The following is an 18998-nucleotide window of genomic DNA, read 5'->3' as shown; positions in this document are numbered from 1 at the left end:
CCAAATGTCCTGTGCGTGCAAGAGGTGCACAAGATAGACAAATTATTGGTCACACAATGGGCGGAAGCACTAGGATATAACATATTTATGAATACGCTGGATAAATTGGACAAATACCATACGACTTTCAAGCAAGGAACTCTGATTATGATTAAATCTGAAAACACTAATTTGCCAACCACCTACGCCATACATATCCAACACCGCTTGGATAGCGTAGAAATTAATATCGACCGCCAAACAATAAAAATTTTCAACGTATATGCCCCAGCCCAAAACGGACCTGAAAAAAAGAAATTTTGTGAAAAACTGGTAGTAACGTTAAAGAATTACATAGACACATATGACATAATAATGGTAGGCGATTTTAACTTTGTGCTTGAGCCAATTGATGTTCTAATCCCCAGAAATTTTAAACTTCGGCCGCCGGAAAAAATTCTAAAAAACTTCATCCAGGAAAACAACATTGTCGACACATATAGAAGAAAATACCCCCAAAAACAAATTTTTACGCACCTTACCGGATCGCAGGGAAGACGTATTGACAACATCTATAACTCGAAAAACTTGGATCATATGGTCTCAGAAATATCCCATACAATAAACACAGTGTCAGATCACCTGTTGTGCCCCCAGATAGTACTCAAACAAGCTCAAAAAATCCGATGGGGAAAAAGCGTGTGGCGAAATAACGTTCTGTTATATGACGATCCAACCTACGTTAGAGTGATTAAAAACACCTATGCATCCGCTCTAAACGAAATACAAAACTTTGAATCGCTACAATTATGGTGGGATTATGTAAAGAACAGAATCAAAAAAGTGACAATGGCTTACTCAAAAAACGTTGCAAATAATAAACGAAACAATTTGGCTCAATTACGGAAAAACCTAGATAAATTGATAAATGAAGGGAAAAGGGAGAATACTTTAAAAATAGAAAACCTAAAATCGCAACTAAAAACACTGTATGAAGAACGAAACAAATTGAATATCTTGATGGCAAATATTCAAACCCTTGAGGAGAACGAAAAGCCAACAAAAACTTTTTTCGCACGAATAAAAAAAAGAGCCAAAGAAACTACCATAACTGAACTGAGAGCATCAAACAATAGGTCAACCACCAAAGAGGAGGAGATCATAAAGCTGGTAGAAAACTTCTACGCAAATTTATGGGGTGAAGAACACCAAACATCCGAGTACTACCAACAATATTATCTCTCACTCATGGAAACAACTCAAATTTCAAAACAAGATAACGACAGCCTAGAACAATACGTTACCAGCGCTGAGATTCTGCATACAATCAAGCAGATGTTCAACAACCGATCGCCTGGGATGGACGGACTAGGAAAAGAGTTCTACGTTACTTTTTGGGACACCATACAAATTCAATTTACGCAACTTATAAACAATATTTTCTCTTTCGGCCCCCTACCCAAATCTGCCTCAATTGCCAAAGTAAAACTGTTGTATAAAAAAAAACGACCAATTAAACCTCAAAAACTGGCGCCCAATCACAACTTTGAATACGGACTATAAGATTATATCAAAAATTATCGTAAATCGTCTGGAACCCATTATGGACCCAATTATAAGCCCCTCTCAAAAATGTTCAATCAAATCAAGGAATATGGTCGACATTCATTATAACATAGATGCTATCTTCAGACACTGTCAGAATAATAACATCCCTGGTTCTCTGGTAATGATCGATAACTTAAAAGCCACAGTCACAGTTTCGTATTTGAGGTCTTGCAACACATAGGTTTGGGATGCAAGACATAAAACATCATAAAAAGCATGTATACGGACATATATAGCCGTATAGATGTGAATGGTCGTCTAACCAACCCAATAACTATACGGCGCGGCATACGACAGGGATGCCCGTTAAGTATGATGTTATATACCCTAACGGTCGAACCACTCGCAAGATCAATCCAGACAAACTCGCAAATAAAAGGAATAAAACTCGGCGCATATGAGCAGAAAATAGACCAATATGCTGACGACATTACTTTTGCGGTTAGGGATCAAATATCCATATCAAAAATCTTTGAAGAACTAGAAAATTTTAAACAAGCAGCCAAAATTTTAAACAAGCCAGGACAACAAATCAATAAAGAAAAAACGGAAATATTATGTATCACCAAAATAGCGCTCAACTCGATATCAAAATCTCCATACCACCAATATATAAAACCGGACTGCAAAATACTTGGCATCCATTTTGAACTTAAAACATTGGAAAAAATGTGGGACGAGATAATTGGATTACTAACCCGGACCCTAAATTCATTGAAACCAAGAAACCTGACTTGGTATGGCAAACTAACTGCAATCAACTCCTTAATAATGTCGATCATCACATTTCATGCGCGGGTCAAGACCATCTCCTCAAGGAATATCAAATCAATCGAGAGCGTACTCCATAAATTTATATGGTACCCCGCAAAAATAGAGGCAATAAAGAGAAAACACCTCCAACTCTCAGTGGCGAGTGGGGGTATCGGAATGGTTGATGTAAAGTCAAAAGTGGAAGCCTGTAAGATCGAACGATTAAAAGCCTTTGTGAGAGGTGAAAACCTCAATCAATTTTGGCATATCGAAGGCCTATACTCACTTGGGTCAAAAATTAAAGAAATAAATCCAAGCCTTTACAGCAACTCGATGCCGCACAGTAACACAACCCCCACAACATGGAGGGAAATGCTGGACCTCTACCGTAAAGTAGATCTCACACGGGATGTCTGGGAAACAGCAAGACACAAACACCTCTATCAGGAGCTTAAGAGCAAGGCACCTGAACAAGACCAACAGATACCAACCATAAACTGGGAAGAAGTTCAGCTCTTTAGTAATACCTTGAGAAGCAAGTTCACAAATGCGGAACGAATGCTATCCTACCGAATAGTCCGTGAAGGATACATCTTCGGCGACCGCATGCGGGGAATGTCCCTAAGATTCGACCAAACCGGAGTGCTAAAGATATTAAACTGTAAATTCTGCAAAACCCCTTCCGACAACACGAAGCATCTTATCCAACACTGCAATAAAACTGACTATTATATTGAAAAAACTGTAAATTTTATTAGCGACATATTACGTACCCCCATAAAAATCAACAGAGAGCAAATATTTTACAACAGTTATGATGGCCCACACCAAATAGCAGTAACTAAATGCTTCGTCCTTTTAAAGAAGAATATAATTGGAACAAAAATCAAACTGGACATACAAAACAAATACCTGGCCCCAACCGATGATAAAATAATTCAAAAAACAATAGACAAATTTGCAGAATTTCTAATTACAATGGAATACAAACATACGGACATACAGTTTCTTGGCTTTCCAGCAAATTGGAAAGCAATCTTAAGTGGGTATTTAAATATGTGACACGATGCTTGAAAAGAACTTTACCACCCAAAGAGGTCGCCCTACCTACATTCACCATAAAAGGGAGCTTAAACCTGGTAATACCATCCTCAAATTTTCGCGAAAATTATGAATCGGAAGCTTCACGGTGGATGTCATCCTGTGTACGTGTTACACGCCTCGCAGTATGTACGGAAGCCGGGGGTGGCGGAAGTTGAGCTGTGTTAAACATGGCATTGACGGAAGCCCTGGGCAGACGTCCTGCTATTTGGCACATAGCATGTACTGATGCTCGGGGCAGAAGTCTTTGCCTTGCAATACATAGCGGATATGGAAGCCGCCTTGTACTTTTGCCGCCACCGACGAACCCAACTCTAGCTGTCGCGAGCAATTTATGCACGACACAAAGGGTGAAATAAGAGTTTCAGACGGTACTATTACGGTATCGCTGCCTACCGAAGCACCAATTCGAATATCCATTCGGGGGATACCGGGAGAAACGTCTTACAGCAAGGCCGTGTCTACAATCGAACGACTGCAGTGCGGAAAAGTCCGGAATGCCACCAGGAACTGGTACAGAGGTACGGCTATTTATAATGGTTACACTTCATTCTTTATTGAAAATTTTAAAAAGGACAGGTTGCCAGACTACTTGATCATCGACGGGAAAAGTTGCAAAACCTACTTACCCAGGGAATTATACGTGCCAACCTGTGGAAGGTGTTTAAAGCCTGGTCACAACTTCACTGAATGCGAGAGTGAGCCAGTATGTCGCTACTGTAAACAGCTGGGCCATCTTCTAAAAGATTGTCCATCCAGAAGGAAAGAGTTTCCGTCGATTTCTGGATCTACATGGACCATCCCAAGACGTCCAAAACAGCGACCAGAAAACCCACCTCAATCGAAACAACCAAGTAACCAAGATGCCTCAGAATCGGCAACAAACCTGGATTTACGAAATGCTTCACAACCTGGACTAATTTTGAATTTACAAAATGCACCACAACCTTCACCAAATTCGGGACTACAGAACAACCAAAATGTCGTACAACCTGAAACAACTACAAAACCGGATATACTAAGCAAAAACGACCAAATGGACTTACAACCCGAATTGACTACTCTTGGAAATACCTCGCACGGCACCACAATCAACAGGCATGACAATAGGATCGATCCAGTCTCGGATGTAATTGAATTTTCCTCTTCCACCGAATCAACTGACTTGAAAGAAATTAGCAACTGGTCGGAGTGCGAAGAGGTGGGGAGCGTTTTAAGCCCTCTATCAACACCGCCGAACCTACCGCTGCCCAAACAAACAAGGCAGTCCTCCAGACTCAAACAATCATCGACGATAGGCAACACTCCGTATCACCCTCCTTCCAAAAGCAATCCGTATGTTAGAGTAATGGTGCACAACATCCAGGCTCCGGACTCATCAACATCATCCGTCTTTTCTACTACACCGGATGAAACATCCTCTTCACCAGCAAATATGGAATATAATAAATCTAAACCAACTGTGGACTTACCTGAATCAAATCTCGACAATTCGGACTATGCAAACAACAAAAGAAGCCGGGAAGAAACTTAATCAGACTCTTCATTCTCAACTTCCTTAAAATTCAAACTAGCTGGCAAGAAGAGTTGTAAGTCATTCGGACCCCACAAATCAAATTTCTATAATCTGGACATTCATTTCGGCCTCTAAACATCACGCGTACAAAAATTTGCCCGGTTGAAGGCATAAAACTCAACTAAGATAATACCATCCCACTTATAGCGGATGTGATGAATGGAAGACTACCTCCCATGTGGTATATGAAATGGTGATCTCTATGGCAAAGAGAATTGATCCACAAAACTTCCGTCGACATAGTCTGGGTATGAAGGCATTTGGGCTGAATTCCAGACTTTGTCGTTCTGATCCGTAGACGAAAAAAAAAAAAAAGTGGGTTCCTGAGCCGTGGCTCGTTATTTGATATTGTATCTTGCAATTCGAAATCAAATTGTGTTCCCGCTAACCCCTTACTTTTCTGAGACTTTCTGCGGGACAAACGAGTTAACCCGTGCAGGTGCGCTACTGCATTCCCAGACTGTTATTATGAAAATGGATTGTGCAACCGAATGAGCTTCACAATACAGTGGCAATCATTACAGATGTTTGATTATAGGTTCAACTCGAGCTGTAAGCCTCGAAACATTCACTATTCGATTAGGCTGTGACTCAATATTTAATATTGCATGTTCCAGCTCGTAGTAAATTTCAATTTGTTTGACCCTCTCTTGGCTTTGCGCCAGATGAACGAGTTAATCGTGAATACCGATTCTCGGTAAAATGAGAGTAGAAGGCACTTTACGAGACGTCTGTTTTAGCGCGCAAAAAATTCTCTCGAATAATTTCTCTCGAATATTAACGATACTTCGAGTATACCATTTTTGCCTTTTACGAGAAAGTAGGTGCTTAACTAACACGATAAACGATAAAGAAGTTTGGCCAATGGTGCCCCTGAAGTATGCGCGGCAGGATGTCGCACAATCTGAACCTTAACTTTGTTCACAACTTGAGTTCAGGTTGTGCGCCATCTTGGTGCGCATATTTCAGGAAGTCCCAAATCTTATTAGAGGAATAATAGCACTATGCAATGATAAATGGAAGTCAGTTTGGTTATTAGGCCAAACATACTTTCATTCAGTTTAATTTATACCATAGGCTAACACCAATAAAAAAGGAAATGAGCAAAGTTGAGTGCCCCACCTCTGGTGGTAAAAACGAGATTTCTGCGCGAGACTGCTAAAGATGATAGCTTTGTAACAATTGAATACATTGTCCAAAATTTGCTTGAAAAGTTAATGCAACTGACATATTAAAAAAAATGAAATCTTATGCTCGTAGTAATAACCTTCACTGTAAAAATAGTCAAACATAGACAAACTGGTGCTCCCGTAGTATGTGAACCAAGATGGTGGACACCGCAACGTAGTATGTGTACAAGGTCAAGGTTAGGCCATGATTCCTGGTATGAATACTACGGGAGTCGCATGGCTACTCTCCGAACTCGTAATATAACTATATAATATAACTACGGAAAATTGAAATCAAATTAGGGCCTAACCCTAATCCGGTACACATACTACATTCCGGTGTTCGCCATATTGGTTCACATAGTACGGACGGAAGCACCGACAAAATATGGTAGAAAAAGTTAAATGGAATCTCTCGTGGTTTGGCAATTACCCAAAAATGGTTGGAAATTAGAAAATGATGAAAATATCACAAATTCTAAAATACTCAAAAATTGACAAGATATCATCAATTTACGACTGGGCTATGATTAATTCATCAAATATTTAAAATTTAAATACAATGCTGACACGATTTAGGTCAAAATGGGTCAGGGTCAACCGAACAGGCATATTAGGAGTCGAGAGAGAGTATAGAACCGCAAGAGGGAATTACCTGATATTCAATATCGACATCTGCTGAACAAATAACAATTCGTATCTCTACACCAAATATTTAAAGTATTAGTAGTTCTCTGAACTTCAGTCTTCTCCTGTAACTTCGATCAGAGATCATTGTTCTATATTTTTGAGTCAATGCGCGTAACCTTGCTTTGAATAAATTTTCTTAATTAAACAAAAATCTCTTTGCTCTGGCCTTTGATACGGCATTGCATTTGGAAGGAAATCACAAAGTTCATGTGAGGCGAGCAACCCAATACTTTTCGGGTACTTTCGTGGTGTGTGTACCAAGTTAGGGTTAGACCGATTTTTCATATATTATTTTTATTAAGAGTGCAAGGACCGTCCGCTTTAGCCAATTCTCTTTACACAACTTGATGTAGAGTAGGCGAAAAGAATTAGTTACCTCCATACTGGTACACACCTCCGGAGCGCTCTCTTTTGAGCCTTCACGAGCCGCAAAATTATACATAATCTCTTCGCTATATTTATCTCGGAAACTGAATGCCAAGCCCTGTATTATTCTCAAAATTATTGGCAGAATAAAAATTATTCCCATTTTCTGATTTATATTTTTCGAGAAAGGCTGAAATTTGATGATATTTTTAGGGTTTCCATATAATTCACACACTTTACCACAATTTTCACAGTTTATGAATTACGAATACATTACTTCAGTATTGTCTTAATCAATAATTTCACACACTTTACCACAATTTTCACAGTTTATGAATTACGAATACATTACTTCAGTATTGTCTTAATCAATAATATACTGATTGACATGACATGGTTTGCAATACGATAAACATTCGTATTGAATTTCCTATCTCCTGCAATATAAATATATATTTTATTATGAATGAATGGCTGTTAGTCATGTCATATATGGTATTTTAACACGTTGAGATTATGAATTAAGATTTGCCTCCAACGTGTTGTTTGGTGGAAATTCTGTTTGCCAACTGTTGTTCTCAGCCCACTGATGGAGAATTCGGCACTGAAAAATAAGTGTCACAGTTTATACCTGTCAGAAGCAAAAGATGAATTTTGTTCACACAACATGTAAACCTGATTGTATATATTTCAGGATTTTCTACATAAAAAGTGACATATTTCTAAAAAGTTCAGACCAAAAAAATGTCAGCATTAACATATGAATTAAGTCTAAACTTTTAAAAGCGATTTCGTATATTGTTATCTAGGTCATCTAAATTCTAAACCATTTAATCTGATATCAATGCAAGCCAAAGATGAATTATGAAGTTATTTCTACCTGGTATCCCTGGGTTTGATGTAATTTGCAGTATTTGTCTGCAATTAATTCTTCGTCCACTCAAGTTGTAAAATTGGGGAAAGCATCCGCCACAGCTGCTCATACGACATTGCACGTTAGGGTTGTTGAATTGACTGTCATAGTAGTAAGATATTTGCTGTCCGTATGGGACGCATCTATAATTTGCACAATCCTGCTGATTGCAGTTTGGTACGGGTGGATAGTTACGAGGACACCGGCCTGTAGGTATAAAATAAAATTTGATATATCTTTTCTCAAATGAAAGTTTTGAACAAATGGCCAAAAATCACCATACATTGTCTAAAAATATTAAATGATTCATTATAAGTATTCTCCTCAACATTTTTGCGCAAGTAGACCTCGCACGATTTCAAACTATTTATTCACATTAGAAATATTAATTACAATTGATTTCGAGTATAGTCAGATGCTGTGCTGCTATTGTACCGGAGTGTAAATGCCTAAAATTTTACATATTGACTTCTGCGGATCCTTTGTGATCGATACACAAAAAGAAATGATTTTTGTTTTTACTAAACTTTAATGTGAACATCAAACAACGTCAGGCAAGACCATTCGCTATGCAAGTATATAATCCACAGCCTTAGTTCAAATCCGGTATAGATCTTTCAACTCTTTTATATTATTGCTTATCGATCTTGATCGGTAAGTATGTTGATAGGTATTTGTCTGTTTGTCTGTTAGATACACGCGATATTTCACGAAAGCAAGGTTGAATCTTCTCCAAATTTTGCATGTGCACTCATCATATCTCGGACCAGAAGCCTATTGGTTTTGGATGAATTATGTCGTATAATTAGCGAGGTATTAATTAATTAGTGATAGAACACGCGGTCTCGCTATTGAGTAAGAGCGAAGGATACACGCCGCTAGATCGATAAGTCGGCGGCCTCTGATCGGTATCTCGTTGTATACATATTGTTGCCAATTTATGAATGGCTTCTTTTTACAAACAAAGAGTCTATTACCTAGCTTGTGGTACTCGTCCAAATCGAGATAAAGATTGTAAGTATTGCTATGTAGCCCATGGTCGTGTCCAGCTACTATATGTAATTGATTAGTTCGACTAGACTAGATCTATAATCTGTAAACTCATCATCTAAGTCTAAAATTATCACTGATATGAACAATATAAATAAACAAAGATTAGAAATAATATTGTTTTGCACCAACTCTCATTGGCTTTGTGTTTGCACAGTTCATTTGTCTTTAACAGAAAAAAAGATGTTCCGAAACGCAGAACAAAATACTTACATTGACTGGTAATTTCTTGTCGAAAGTCGTAGAAGCGGGCTAGACAACCATTGCATGTTGTTCTACATTGTGCATTGAGGTTTGCTGGACATGTTGTAACCTGGCATGCGTTTACCAAACAGTTTCTAGGACATGAGTTTCCGCTCAATCCACCAAATAGAATCAGGAAAAGGGCTTCTGTAAATGCAAAATATTTGTTTGAATGGTTTTTGAACTACAAAATTACCAGCATGAAAGTATGACCTTCGTATGATTGTTTCAATCACAGCCCCAGCAAAGTTTCTAGTTATTAGAAAAAAGATTGAGATATTTAGTTTAAATTGCCTAACATTTCCACGTCTCCCAACAGGGGATGAATTAATCCCCAGGGAAGAATTTATTTGTTCTTTTGCATTTGTTGTAGTATTACTATTATTCTTCAGTTTTTATTATTACATAGTTACACATACATCATAAAATACTTAAAGTTTAAGTTGAGTTATGTTTTGAACTGTACCAAAGCGAGAGAGCTATTTGCGTATAACACTAGCTAATAATGTATCGAAGATTCAACCAATGAAGCAGTCTTTTATGCATAGGGAGAGAGTAATAGAGAAGAATTTCTATTTCAATGAGCTACTCAACAACAAAAAATCGACGGACGGTAAGTTATAAGTTATGAAAACTAATTCCGAGCTGAAAAAAAAAGTTGAAAAGATAGAAAGCATCTGCGATTATAATTTCACCTTTAGAAATTGATCGTTTAGGCAAATCCCAACAAACAGAAGTTCCACATTTTGTCGGACAACAAATCTTCTTATCATCGTTGCAATCAGCATTGACGTCACAGTTGCTGTCAGGACATGAAGAGTGTTTATGAGCACCAGGACATTTGGGATCGTATTCTAGATAAAATGAAGAAGGACATGTATATTAGGATCATGCATGTCAAACTCAAAATACAAAAATGATCGTATGATTGAATGAATGCTAATTATTGGGTTCTGCTATCCAAGTTTAGTTCAATTTATATTTGACTGAGAAAGTCTGTCAATGGTCAAACAAAATATTACACAAATAGATTTGTGTCAATATGCAAATAGACTCTTGAATCACCCAGAATCAACTCGGAAATTTGGTCAATTTAAGTTTTATTCAGTAATTATCTGACTCGGTATTATCCGGACCACTTGAACCTTTTATTTGCTTTTTAATATTTTATCGTACTGCCAGACACTTACTTTTGCATGTAGGTGGTTCTTCCGACCATTCTCCTTTCCAAAGACAAACAACTTTCTTCGCTCCCCATCTTTGCAAACCAGATTTGCAGTAGAAACTGTTATAAATATACTTTTTATCTGTGCTATTAATATTATTCTAGTCGCTAGCTAGTGGCTCTGTAATTCAACGACAAATAAAATCATTGGTAAATGGTATTGAAAATCTGATTTTCATAGCAAACGTACATAGAAGCAGCCGTCCCGGTTAGCACCTTGTAGGGTCGAGTTTGTGGATTAGTTCGAGGATTTAAATAATAATAACAAAAACATTTCTTCCTTACGTAACTTTACTGTATTTTTTTGTATGTATAAATTATCTATAATTTGTTTATTCCGCAAATTATTTTTGAAGTTAGACATAGAAATTCGAAACTCTTCCAGGACAGCAAAATGTTATGTTCGTCTACCAATGTCAGGTATGCGATTAATTTGCCAGGTATTTGTGTCAGACGCATGGACTTGATGGCGAAGGAAGCCGTAGTCGACCAGCGGTAACATGAACCGCATGATAATAACAGGCGGCAAGGAGTGCCGCAATCCTCTCGCACATAATTATCGCCCACTAGATTTGAACCTGCAAATCAGAGGTGCGGTGGCAAGAGTATTCCTCACGCTTAGTATGATGATATTATTTGCGTACCTGCAGTAACTCCCATAATTGTTTTCATCAGTACAATCGAAATTTCCTTGGTCAGCTGGGAAATTTATCGCCTGGCAAACAACGTCTAAAATGTAAACGGAAACAAGAACAGTAAGTGAATACTATTATTCGGAACTGAGAAAAGACGCAAAATTTGTTTTTTATAAATCACTTTTTATTTAGTAATCAAGCCAGTTTGACTATCTGAAGATTCAGAATCCGTTTGATTCTGTTAGTATTTCATGTAATGAAGGATTCAACACCAACTTGTCGGGAAATATGGCCGATTTTTGATCGTTTGCCTTGTCAATTGCGAGAGAAATTTTTGCAACAAAATAGTTTTATTAACAATATCTTTACCTCAATGTTTACATTCAGCATCTACCGTAATTGTAACACACCCAATATATAACATTGTTTAAACAATTCATCGCAGATCATATCCCTCAGGGCAAAGAAAATGAACAACTAAGCCAGTTTGTAACTCACTGGTCACCGTATTTCCTTTGGCCAAATAATATTAATAATAAAAGTAATAACTAGTTATCTTACCTTCACAAGTTGGATGGATATCAGACCAATTTTTGTCGCCCATGCAAGTCCTTGTTTTTGGGCCTTTAAGTTTTTTCAGAGATTCACAAACAAACCTTAAAAGCAAACAGAAATACACAATAATATTGACATATTTTACTTCAACATTTAGCTTTCCGGCCTCGCTATTCATTGAGCACTTTTACATCCTTCACTAGGCCATATACAAACATCTACTGATTACGTAGTAAGATACTATTTTGATGACCTGAACCTTTCTCGTGAGACAAGAAAAAACCAAATGTTAGGCGGTGGGTATTGTTTTTGAAATTGACATTTTTCAACTATTGACGCCAATACAGTTAATCCCCCTCTATAATCCCGACATGGACAAAATCCAGCCCGTTGGGTAATTCAAACTGGCCCGCCTGATGCTACCAAATCCAAACTAAACACAGATTTTGATGTTTTTGCCCAAAGAAGCTCAAGAAATTTGTTGAGATTGCGATTAAATTTAGTATTGGCACGAGGCTTATTGTTTCCTAGAAGTACAACTTCTGCTCTAACCAATAGGCAATCGCGCCCTCATAAAATAGTAAAAATCAATGAGGTTCATTTCAATCCTCAGTTGACAGTGATATACAATATACTCTACTCACGTGCATTTATCGAGATAACCATTACCAGTGCAATGCATAAGTCCTGGCTGTCCATCGAAGTTGAGTTCTGGGCATTGAACGGCTGTTAAAATATAATTAGAAAAATAGAATGATTACTTTTCTAACATTAAAACTTTTCACAATTGGTCGCAGAAGACATGCGATAAAGGCACGAGATATTTGAACCAAAGCGGTTACACGTTATTAGTCAGTGAGGTAAATATATGGAAAGCATCTTCTGATTATTTTTGTTGGAATAATTTCTTCTCCTATGTCCATTATTTGACAATATTAATAATATTTACGCAAAAAAACTTGATTTAAAAATCAAAATCGCTACCGTAAACAAATGTGGGCGTATAAGATTTCGGTGCGTGATAAAATCGTTGAAGATGCAACAGGTTCTTCACCTTTTATTTGTGTTAAAGGAGAGTTATTGACAATAACAAACAAAAATTCCAACAAATAACAATATATGTGGACGTTACTAATTATTCCACGTAGTCAACGATTAAATTAAAACATAAAGTTACATCAAATGAGGTATACGATTGCGTTCATATGATTGTATACGAGCCCATAATTAGTTGAAAATAAAACCTCCGTCGACTAAAATTATAAATCTGTTATTTTCACAGACTGTAACTAGAACCTTAAATTAAGAATAAAGTTTCCAAACCTTGCATAATATAAAAAATTGCAAAGCATACATACGTTGACATGCTGGCACTTGTCCAGTCCATTCCAAATTATCTTGACATGTTAAAGTAAAGCTTTTGCTCCCATCGCCATAAATGAATCCAGGCTTGCAAAATATACTGAAAATGTAATAATATTTTAAAATTGGTTTACACATGATTTGTACTGGACAAAAACACACACTAGAAAACCATTGTTTACCCCAATGCTAAAACTACTTGAGGCTAGATGAATGTTGATAATGCTATATTAGTTTTTACTTTTATGGCCTCTTTGTATATAACAGAAATACAACTGTGACTAATTTTCCTTATTTATTATATCGGCGTCATTATCATACATCAATTGAAACTGTTAACAAACATTTAAAAACCTAAAAATTAGCCATATCGTAGGTCAAATAAATACTGATTATCATCATAAATTTTTTACGTAATGAAGTTAAACGGAATCCATAATAAAATTATTTTTAGTTTTTACGTGCAACTGTTGGGGAAATCTGTGCAATCCATCTCCTGAGTCTCCTCATCTATTTCGAGTAGAGGACATTCTAGTTCTGTAAACCAATAAAAAAAATTATTTTCACATTGTTTGATATTTAATAAAACTATGTATACGCAAAATAAACAGCAAATCTGCTCATATTCGAAATGATACAAATATCGGGCACCGATTACAAGTATAGGAACTCATTTTGTTACACCAATTTCATTATCACTATCATCAAATATTAAAAAATTGCGATGGCGTAGACGGGCAGGAAATTGAAGGATTTATTATGTTCGCAGATACTAACACAAGATAAACCAGATAATAAACAATTTTCAATCGATCAAGCAAATCATACCAATATAATGGCGCTCCCCAAGTATTCGTACCAAGATGGCGCACAATCTGAACCTTAACCTAGTACACATACTATTTTCAGGTTGTGCGCCATCTTGGTACAAATACTTCGGGAGTACCAATATAATCATAACTTAGATACGTTACTGCGTTTGATGCGGTATTATGCCCTTAATGTCACGTATGCCACTTTGTAAAAAATATATATTAAGAGCGAAAATTACAAAATTAAATTCATTGCTCATTTATTACTTATTGAAAAAAGTCTAATTGTTACTATTCAGCTCTATCTCGTGTTGTTGGTGTTTTAATTTCTAAGATTAGAAAAATCATTATTGGCATTTTTGACTTTGATTATTCAACTTTTAATATTCACATCGGGAAAAAGCAAAATAAAGCTCAATTCAAAACTTGCCATTTGTTTCACAAAGAACGCCACTCGCGATTCCTAAATTTGTACTCGTCGCCAAGCCATTATATGTGGATGCCGGATTCATCATAAACTGAATCATTGTTCTGGTACGCGGCGTAGATCCGAAAGTCGATGGTTCAAACTCACGCCAAACCTCCGCTGGCAAATTTGAGTTTGATTCGTCGTAATTCTTCAATAATTGATTCTGTTAAAAGACAGGTCGAACATATTACTTTTTAAACAATCATGTTAATTGGCACAATTTTAGAAAGATCTGGCTATAAGTGCTAATGGATTTTAGTATAAGTGTGTTTCGACTCCATAATCAACATAAAGGATGCTAACAAAAAAATTATAAAATTAAATAAATAAAAACTTAATATTAAATAAAGAAAGCAAACAAAGCCTAAATATATATAAAACGTACATAATTTAGCGCTCCGGAAGTATGTGTACCAATATGGAGGTAACTTATTTTGTTCGACAATTTTGCATCAAGTTGTGTAAAGGGACTGAAACCTATAGGCAAGGGTTATTATGTTCACTTGGCTATCACAGACAGTCCACGAACTCCTAATAGAACTGAAACAGCGTTTCCCAACCTTTGGTCGCGGACTATTTTCTCACCGGCGGAAACCTTTGCGGACTCAAGGTGCGTTTATTGCAACCGTACTCTTTGTGGAGAAGCAATAAAACCGAACACAACAGAATTTTAACGAATTTCAAAATCGGAAATTCGCCGCGATTTTCGCTTTCGTTAAAAGAGCCGACTTTTTTAGTGTATAATGGTCTTTTCTGTCGCACAATATTCAATCCATGACAACGACGAGAATTTAAAATGCCTTTCTATTTTAATTTAATTGTGTTCATGGTAACTCGCGGTTGCGTCTACTTACGACAAGATAAAAGCATTACTTCTTTAGAATGCCACGCAATCTGCGAACTTAATAATGTGAGAATATATTGCCCGATTTTATTTAGTTTTGATATATATTTTTTGCGATCTTGCGAATTTGTACTTAATAAAAATATATTTAAAGTATATTAGTAATTCAAAAATACATATTTATCGCCTTGCTTTATTACTAATTTAATTGTGACCAATTTAATCTGCGGTTGTGTTGAGGAAATAAAAGCAATACTACTCCTCAGAAAGTACTATGACAATCCGTAGACACAAAAATGCGTGGTGAAGTGCCCGATTTTATTTTGTTTCAATTCATATTTTTGTGAATTCGACAAATCTGAGGTGTTCCTACAACACTTATGGCGCTCCAGTACTGTACGTACCAATGTGGAGGCAGTAAAGCGAAGAATCCTAAGGAAAAAATGTCCTGGTACGTATACTACGGTAGCACCCAAAATTTGCAATTTGCAATGTCTAAAAAAGCGGTCGCGGACAATCATAAAACAAAACTATGGTGTTCTTCGTTTTATTTTTAGTATTTTGTATTGCCGCTTTTCAATTTAGAAAATTTGGGTCGCCACCATTGACATCTACCAGAAAAAAAATTATTCCTCGTTGTTCGAACTCGCGAGAAACACCAGTTAGGTATCTATTGAAGCGTGTACAGACTCGTGTTCTCGTCGGAAATCCGCGAGTGAGTTGTGAAATCCAATCGTTTGATTAAGCGACACAAAAGTGACCTGTCGGGTCGCGTGTTATTTTCGAATAGTAAATTGCTATTCTAATAGTTGAATATTCGAATATATGGCCAACCCTACTCAGTAACCAGTAATTATTGACTCGATTGCCATGTAAATAAACTTGCTTTTTTTATGTTTTATGTAAATTACTACGTCAATCGCAACCTGGCTGATAGTTAAGTTTAGCAAAAACGTTTGCGGCCCGCAGTAAATTTCTGGCTCTTTGCGGACTCATTTGAACGCTCCGCGGACTCATTTGAGACCGCGGACTCGGGTTGGGAAACGCTGAACCAAAATAAGAAAAATCGGATTAATTTATGGCCTAATCCTAACCTGGTACACATACTACGGGAGTACCAATATTTTAGTATTTGAATAGAAGAAAGTAGAGACGAGCTTAGAGTTTCCAAACGAAATGATCTTAGATTTGAAACGTGGACATCCAATATAAAGCCTATGAGCAACGGACGCCGGATAATTCTCTCGATATCACGACATCTTCAACGACCTTAAAATTCATGATTTAATTATGTTCAAGATATTTACTTATTTTTTATGTCTCCGTTTGTTATCGTCCATGTCATCTCAGAACAAGTTTAAGTGGCGGATCAAGCTGTTTCGTTTGTGCTGTAACTTTTAAGTTCACCTCCACTATTATTAATTATATTAACGAAAATCAAAACAATGATAATAAAATAACGAGTTTCCTAACAGTATGAAATTTATTTATATACATAATAATAACTAAATAGTTTGCCGCGATGGCGGTTAAAATGCTAGACTCAACTTTGTTGTCATCAAAGATTACACATCTCGTGATCAAACCCCATGCGCTCCCCTCACACAGGGTGAAATGAATAAGGAAATGCCGAAGCGATTCCGGTTCTTCCGGTAGATAGTCCGGTAAATATATAGTAGTGTTAGACTCCTAGAGGCGCGAGTTGAGGTCGTATAAACTTTTTAAAAATATAATAATAATTATCCTTACCTCTGGGTCGAACTTCATTCCTGAATACAGATGGTATCCACTATCCCCTTCTGGAGTGAGTGGCCTTCCATAGACTAGAATTGAATTGAAATGATCCATATCGTATATATTTGCCGGTGTAGAAGTAAATTCACTGCATTTATCTTCTGACTGTATTGCGTTTAATAACTCAAGAATGATCCAAAAGCATTTTTTGTTGCGTATGATTCCGCTGGCCACTTGGCAAGGATGCTCAGCTCCTATACGATCAAAATTTATTTTATATATTTGCATAAATACCATACAAAAATTGACAATCTTAAATTTATTAGTAATGCCAAAATATTAGCCCAGCTACAACTAAAAAAACATATTGGAAAAATAAAACGAATGAAAAATTACCCACGAATAAAAGTTTTATAAAGATTTGAAATAAATTAGCCTCCTATATGCCACTTTACATAAACTACTATAAGTCATTGGATAATATGAAATTATCTTACGATGCTTTAGGTATGAAGTGAAATGTGTACTTACTTATGACTGGATATGTGAAAAAACCGAACAACATGACCAAACAAACGCCCTGGTACTTCATCGTGTGTCGTCCGAAGTGTTGGCGAAATATAGAAAGCTATGACCACCGCAATGGTAAATATAGTCAAGTTGTTTCCTCAGGGCAGTTTAGTTAAGATATCAGTGATTATGTCTCTCTTTCTGGCAAGTTAATTAGTAGTTTATCAACTTCACGTCTAATGAATTCAATTTGAGAATTTGAATTTTTAATCATCAGAAATATGGAGACATCGCCTTTTGCGCGCTTAATGAGACAATTGTACATTTATAAATACAGGGCAATGGCATGGCATTTACTAGTTGTTGTGAGTGGGTTCTTTGTTGAAAGCTGAACAAGCGATAATTCAAAACCATAAACATTAAACCGAGAATACAATCCCAAGTCAGATCTTCATCAATTAATTTGAGCTTCTCGACCATCTGATTCAAAGAGTTTTGTTCATCCTAACGCTTTAATATTATAAAAAATATTGTAATATATTGTCAGCACAAAAATAATGACAATAACATTCCAATAGTATAGTATTAGAAGAGTCAGAGACTTCTGGATCTTATATTCAGACAATCGCTCATTTAGGTACGTTAGTATTCATTTGATCGACGTAGCCCTCAGTGAAAATTACACACGGACTTTAATCAACGGTGAATCCAGGTTTATAATATTAACTCCCCAGATTGATTGATTGCAAATGAAATTGAAATTAAAAATTGTGAATTTTTTTTTATATCCCGTCAGTGTGCTGAACATATTTAAGGTCATTTGAAAACCAAGTTTTTATTTCTTTCAATGCCTCGTTAACGCACAAAATTGTCCTTGTTTGTTCAATTACACATAGCAGTACTACATAGTTGTTGATAGTATTTCCTTTTTGTAACTGAGGTATTTGTTACTTGAATTAGCAAATATGGAGAATTGCCGGTAATGCATTTTTTATGATCTATTCGATATAGGTAAGAGCCTCGGCGCTTATACCCTCGATAGCGATAGAACCCAACAGAAGACGAACGACAAAGAAGAAGATGAACTACTCCGCCGTTTCCCCCACTTCTGCCACAGAAGAAGATGCCACTGCAACATCTCGTCCACAAGAACAAATCATGGGGCTCTTCGAAAGTCGCAAAGGGAACTTGGGTTCTGGCCTTTGCCGCAACGAACAACCCAAATGACAATAGTCCAGTATTCTTTCTTCTACAGGTGCGCAAATACAAACTACTAAAAGCATCATCACCCTACATCACTGCCCAGCAAAGCTCCAATTCGGAGTTTCATACGCGGAATTCCGGATGAAACCTTGTACACAAATGTTGTCTCAAAGATCAATCAGCTAGGCTGTGGTACAGTGA

The 18998-nt window shown here is 36.7% G+C and overlaps 1 protein-coding gene across 1 annotated transcript; it reads right to left on the bottom strand.

Moving 5' to 3' along the window:
- Nucleotides 1–6731: 6731 nt before the first annotated feature.
- On the bottom strand, nucleotides 6732–17722 carry LOC120344409 (P-selectin-like). The gene is made up of 13 exons (XM_039413629.2): nucleotides 17616–17722; nucleotides 17100–17338; nucleotides 14468–14669; nucleotides 13687–13762; nucleotides 13222–13325; nucleotides 12508–12589; nucleotides 11870–11964; nucleotides 11318–11402; nucleotides 10639–10733; nucleotides 10144–10302; nucleotides 9419–9595; nucleotides 8123–8362; nucleotides 6732–7846 (listed from the first exon to the last, which is right to left on the bottom strand). Exons 1-13 carry the CDS (start codon nucleotides 17674–17676, stop codon nucleotides 7821–7823), a joined length of 1641 nt encoding a protein of 546 aa, XP_039269563.2. The 5' UTR covers nucleotides 17677–17722; the 3' UTR covers nucleotides 6732–7820.
- Nucleotides 17723–18998: the final 1276 nt, after the last annotated feature.

This window comes from Styela clava, chromosome 5, assembly GCF_964204865.1.
Source record: "Styela clava chromosome 5, kaStyClav1.hap1.2, whole genome shotgun sequence".
Classification (NCBI taxonomy): Eukaryota; Metazoa; Chordata; class Ascidiacea; order Stolidobranchia; family Styelidae; genus Styela; species Styela clava.
Note: the sequence above shows the minus strand (reverse complement) of the source record. Positions and strands in the feature narration are given on the sequence as shown.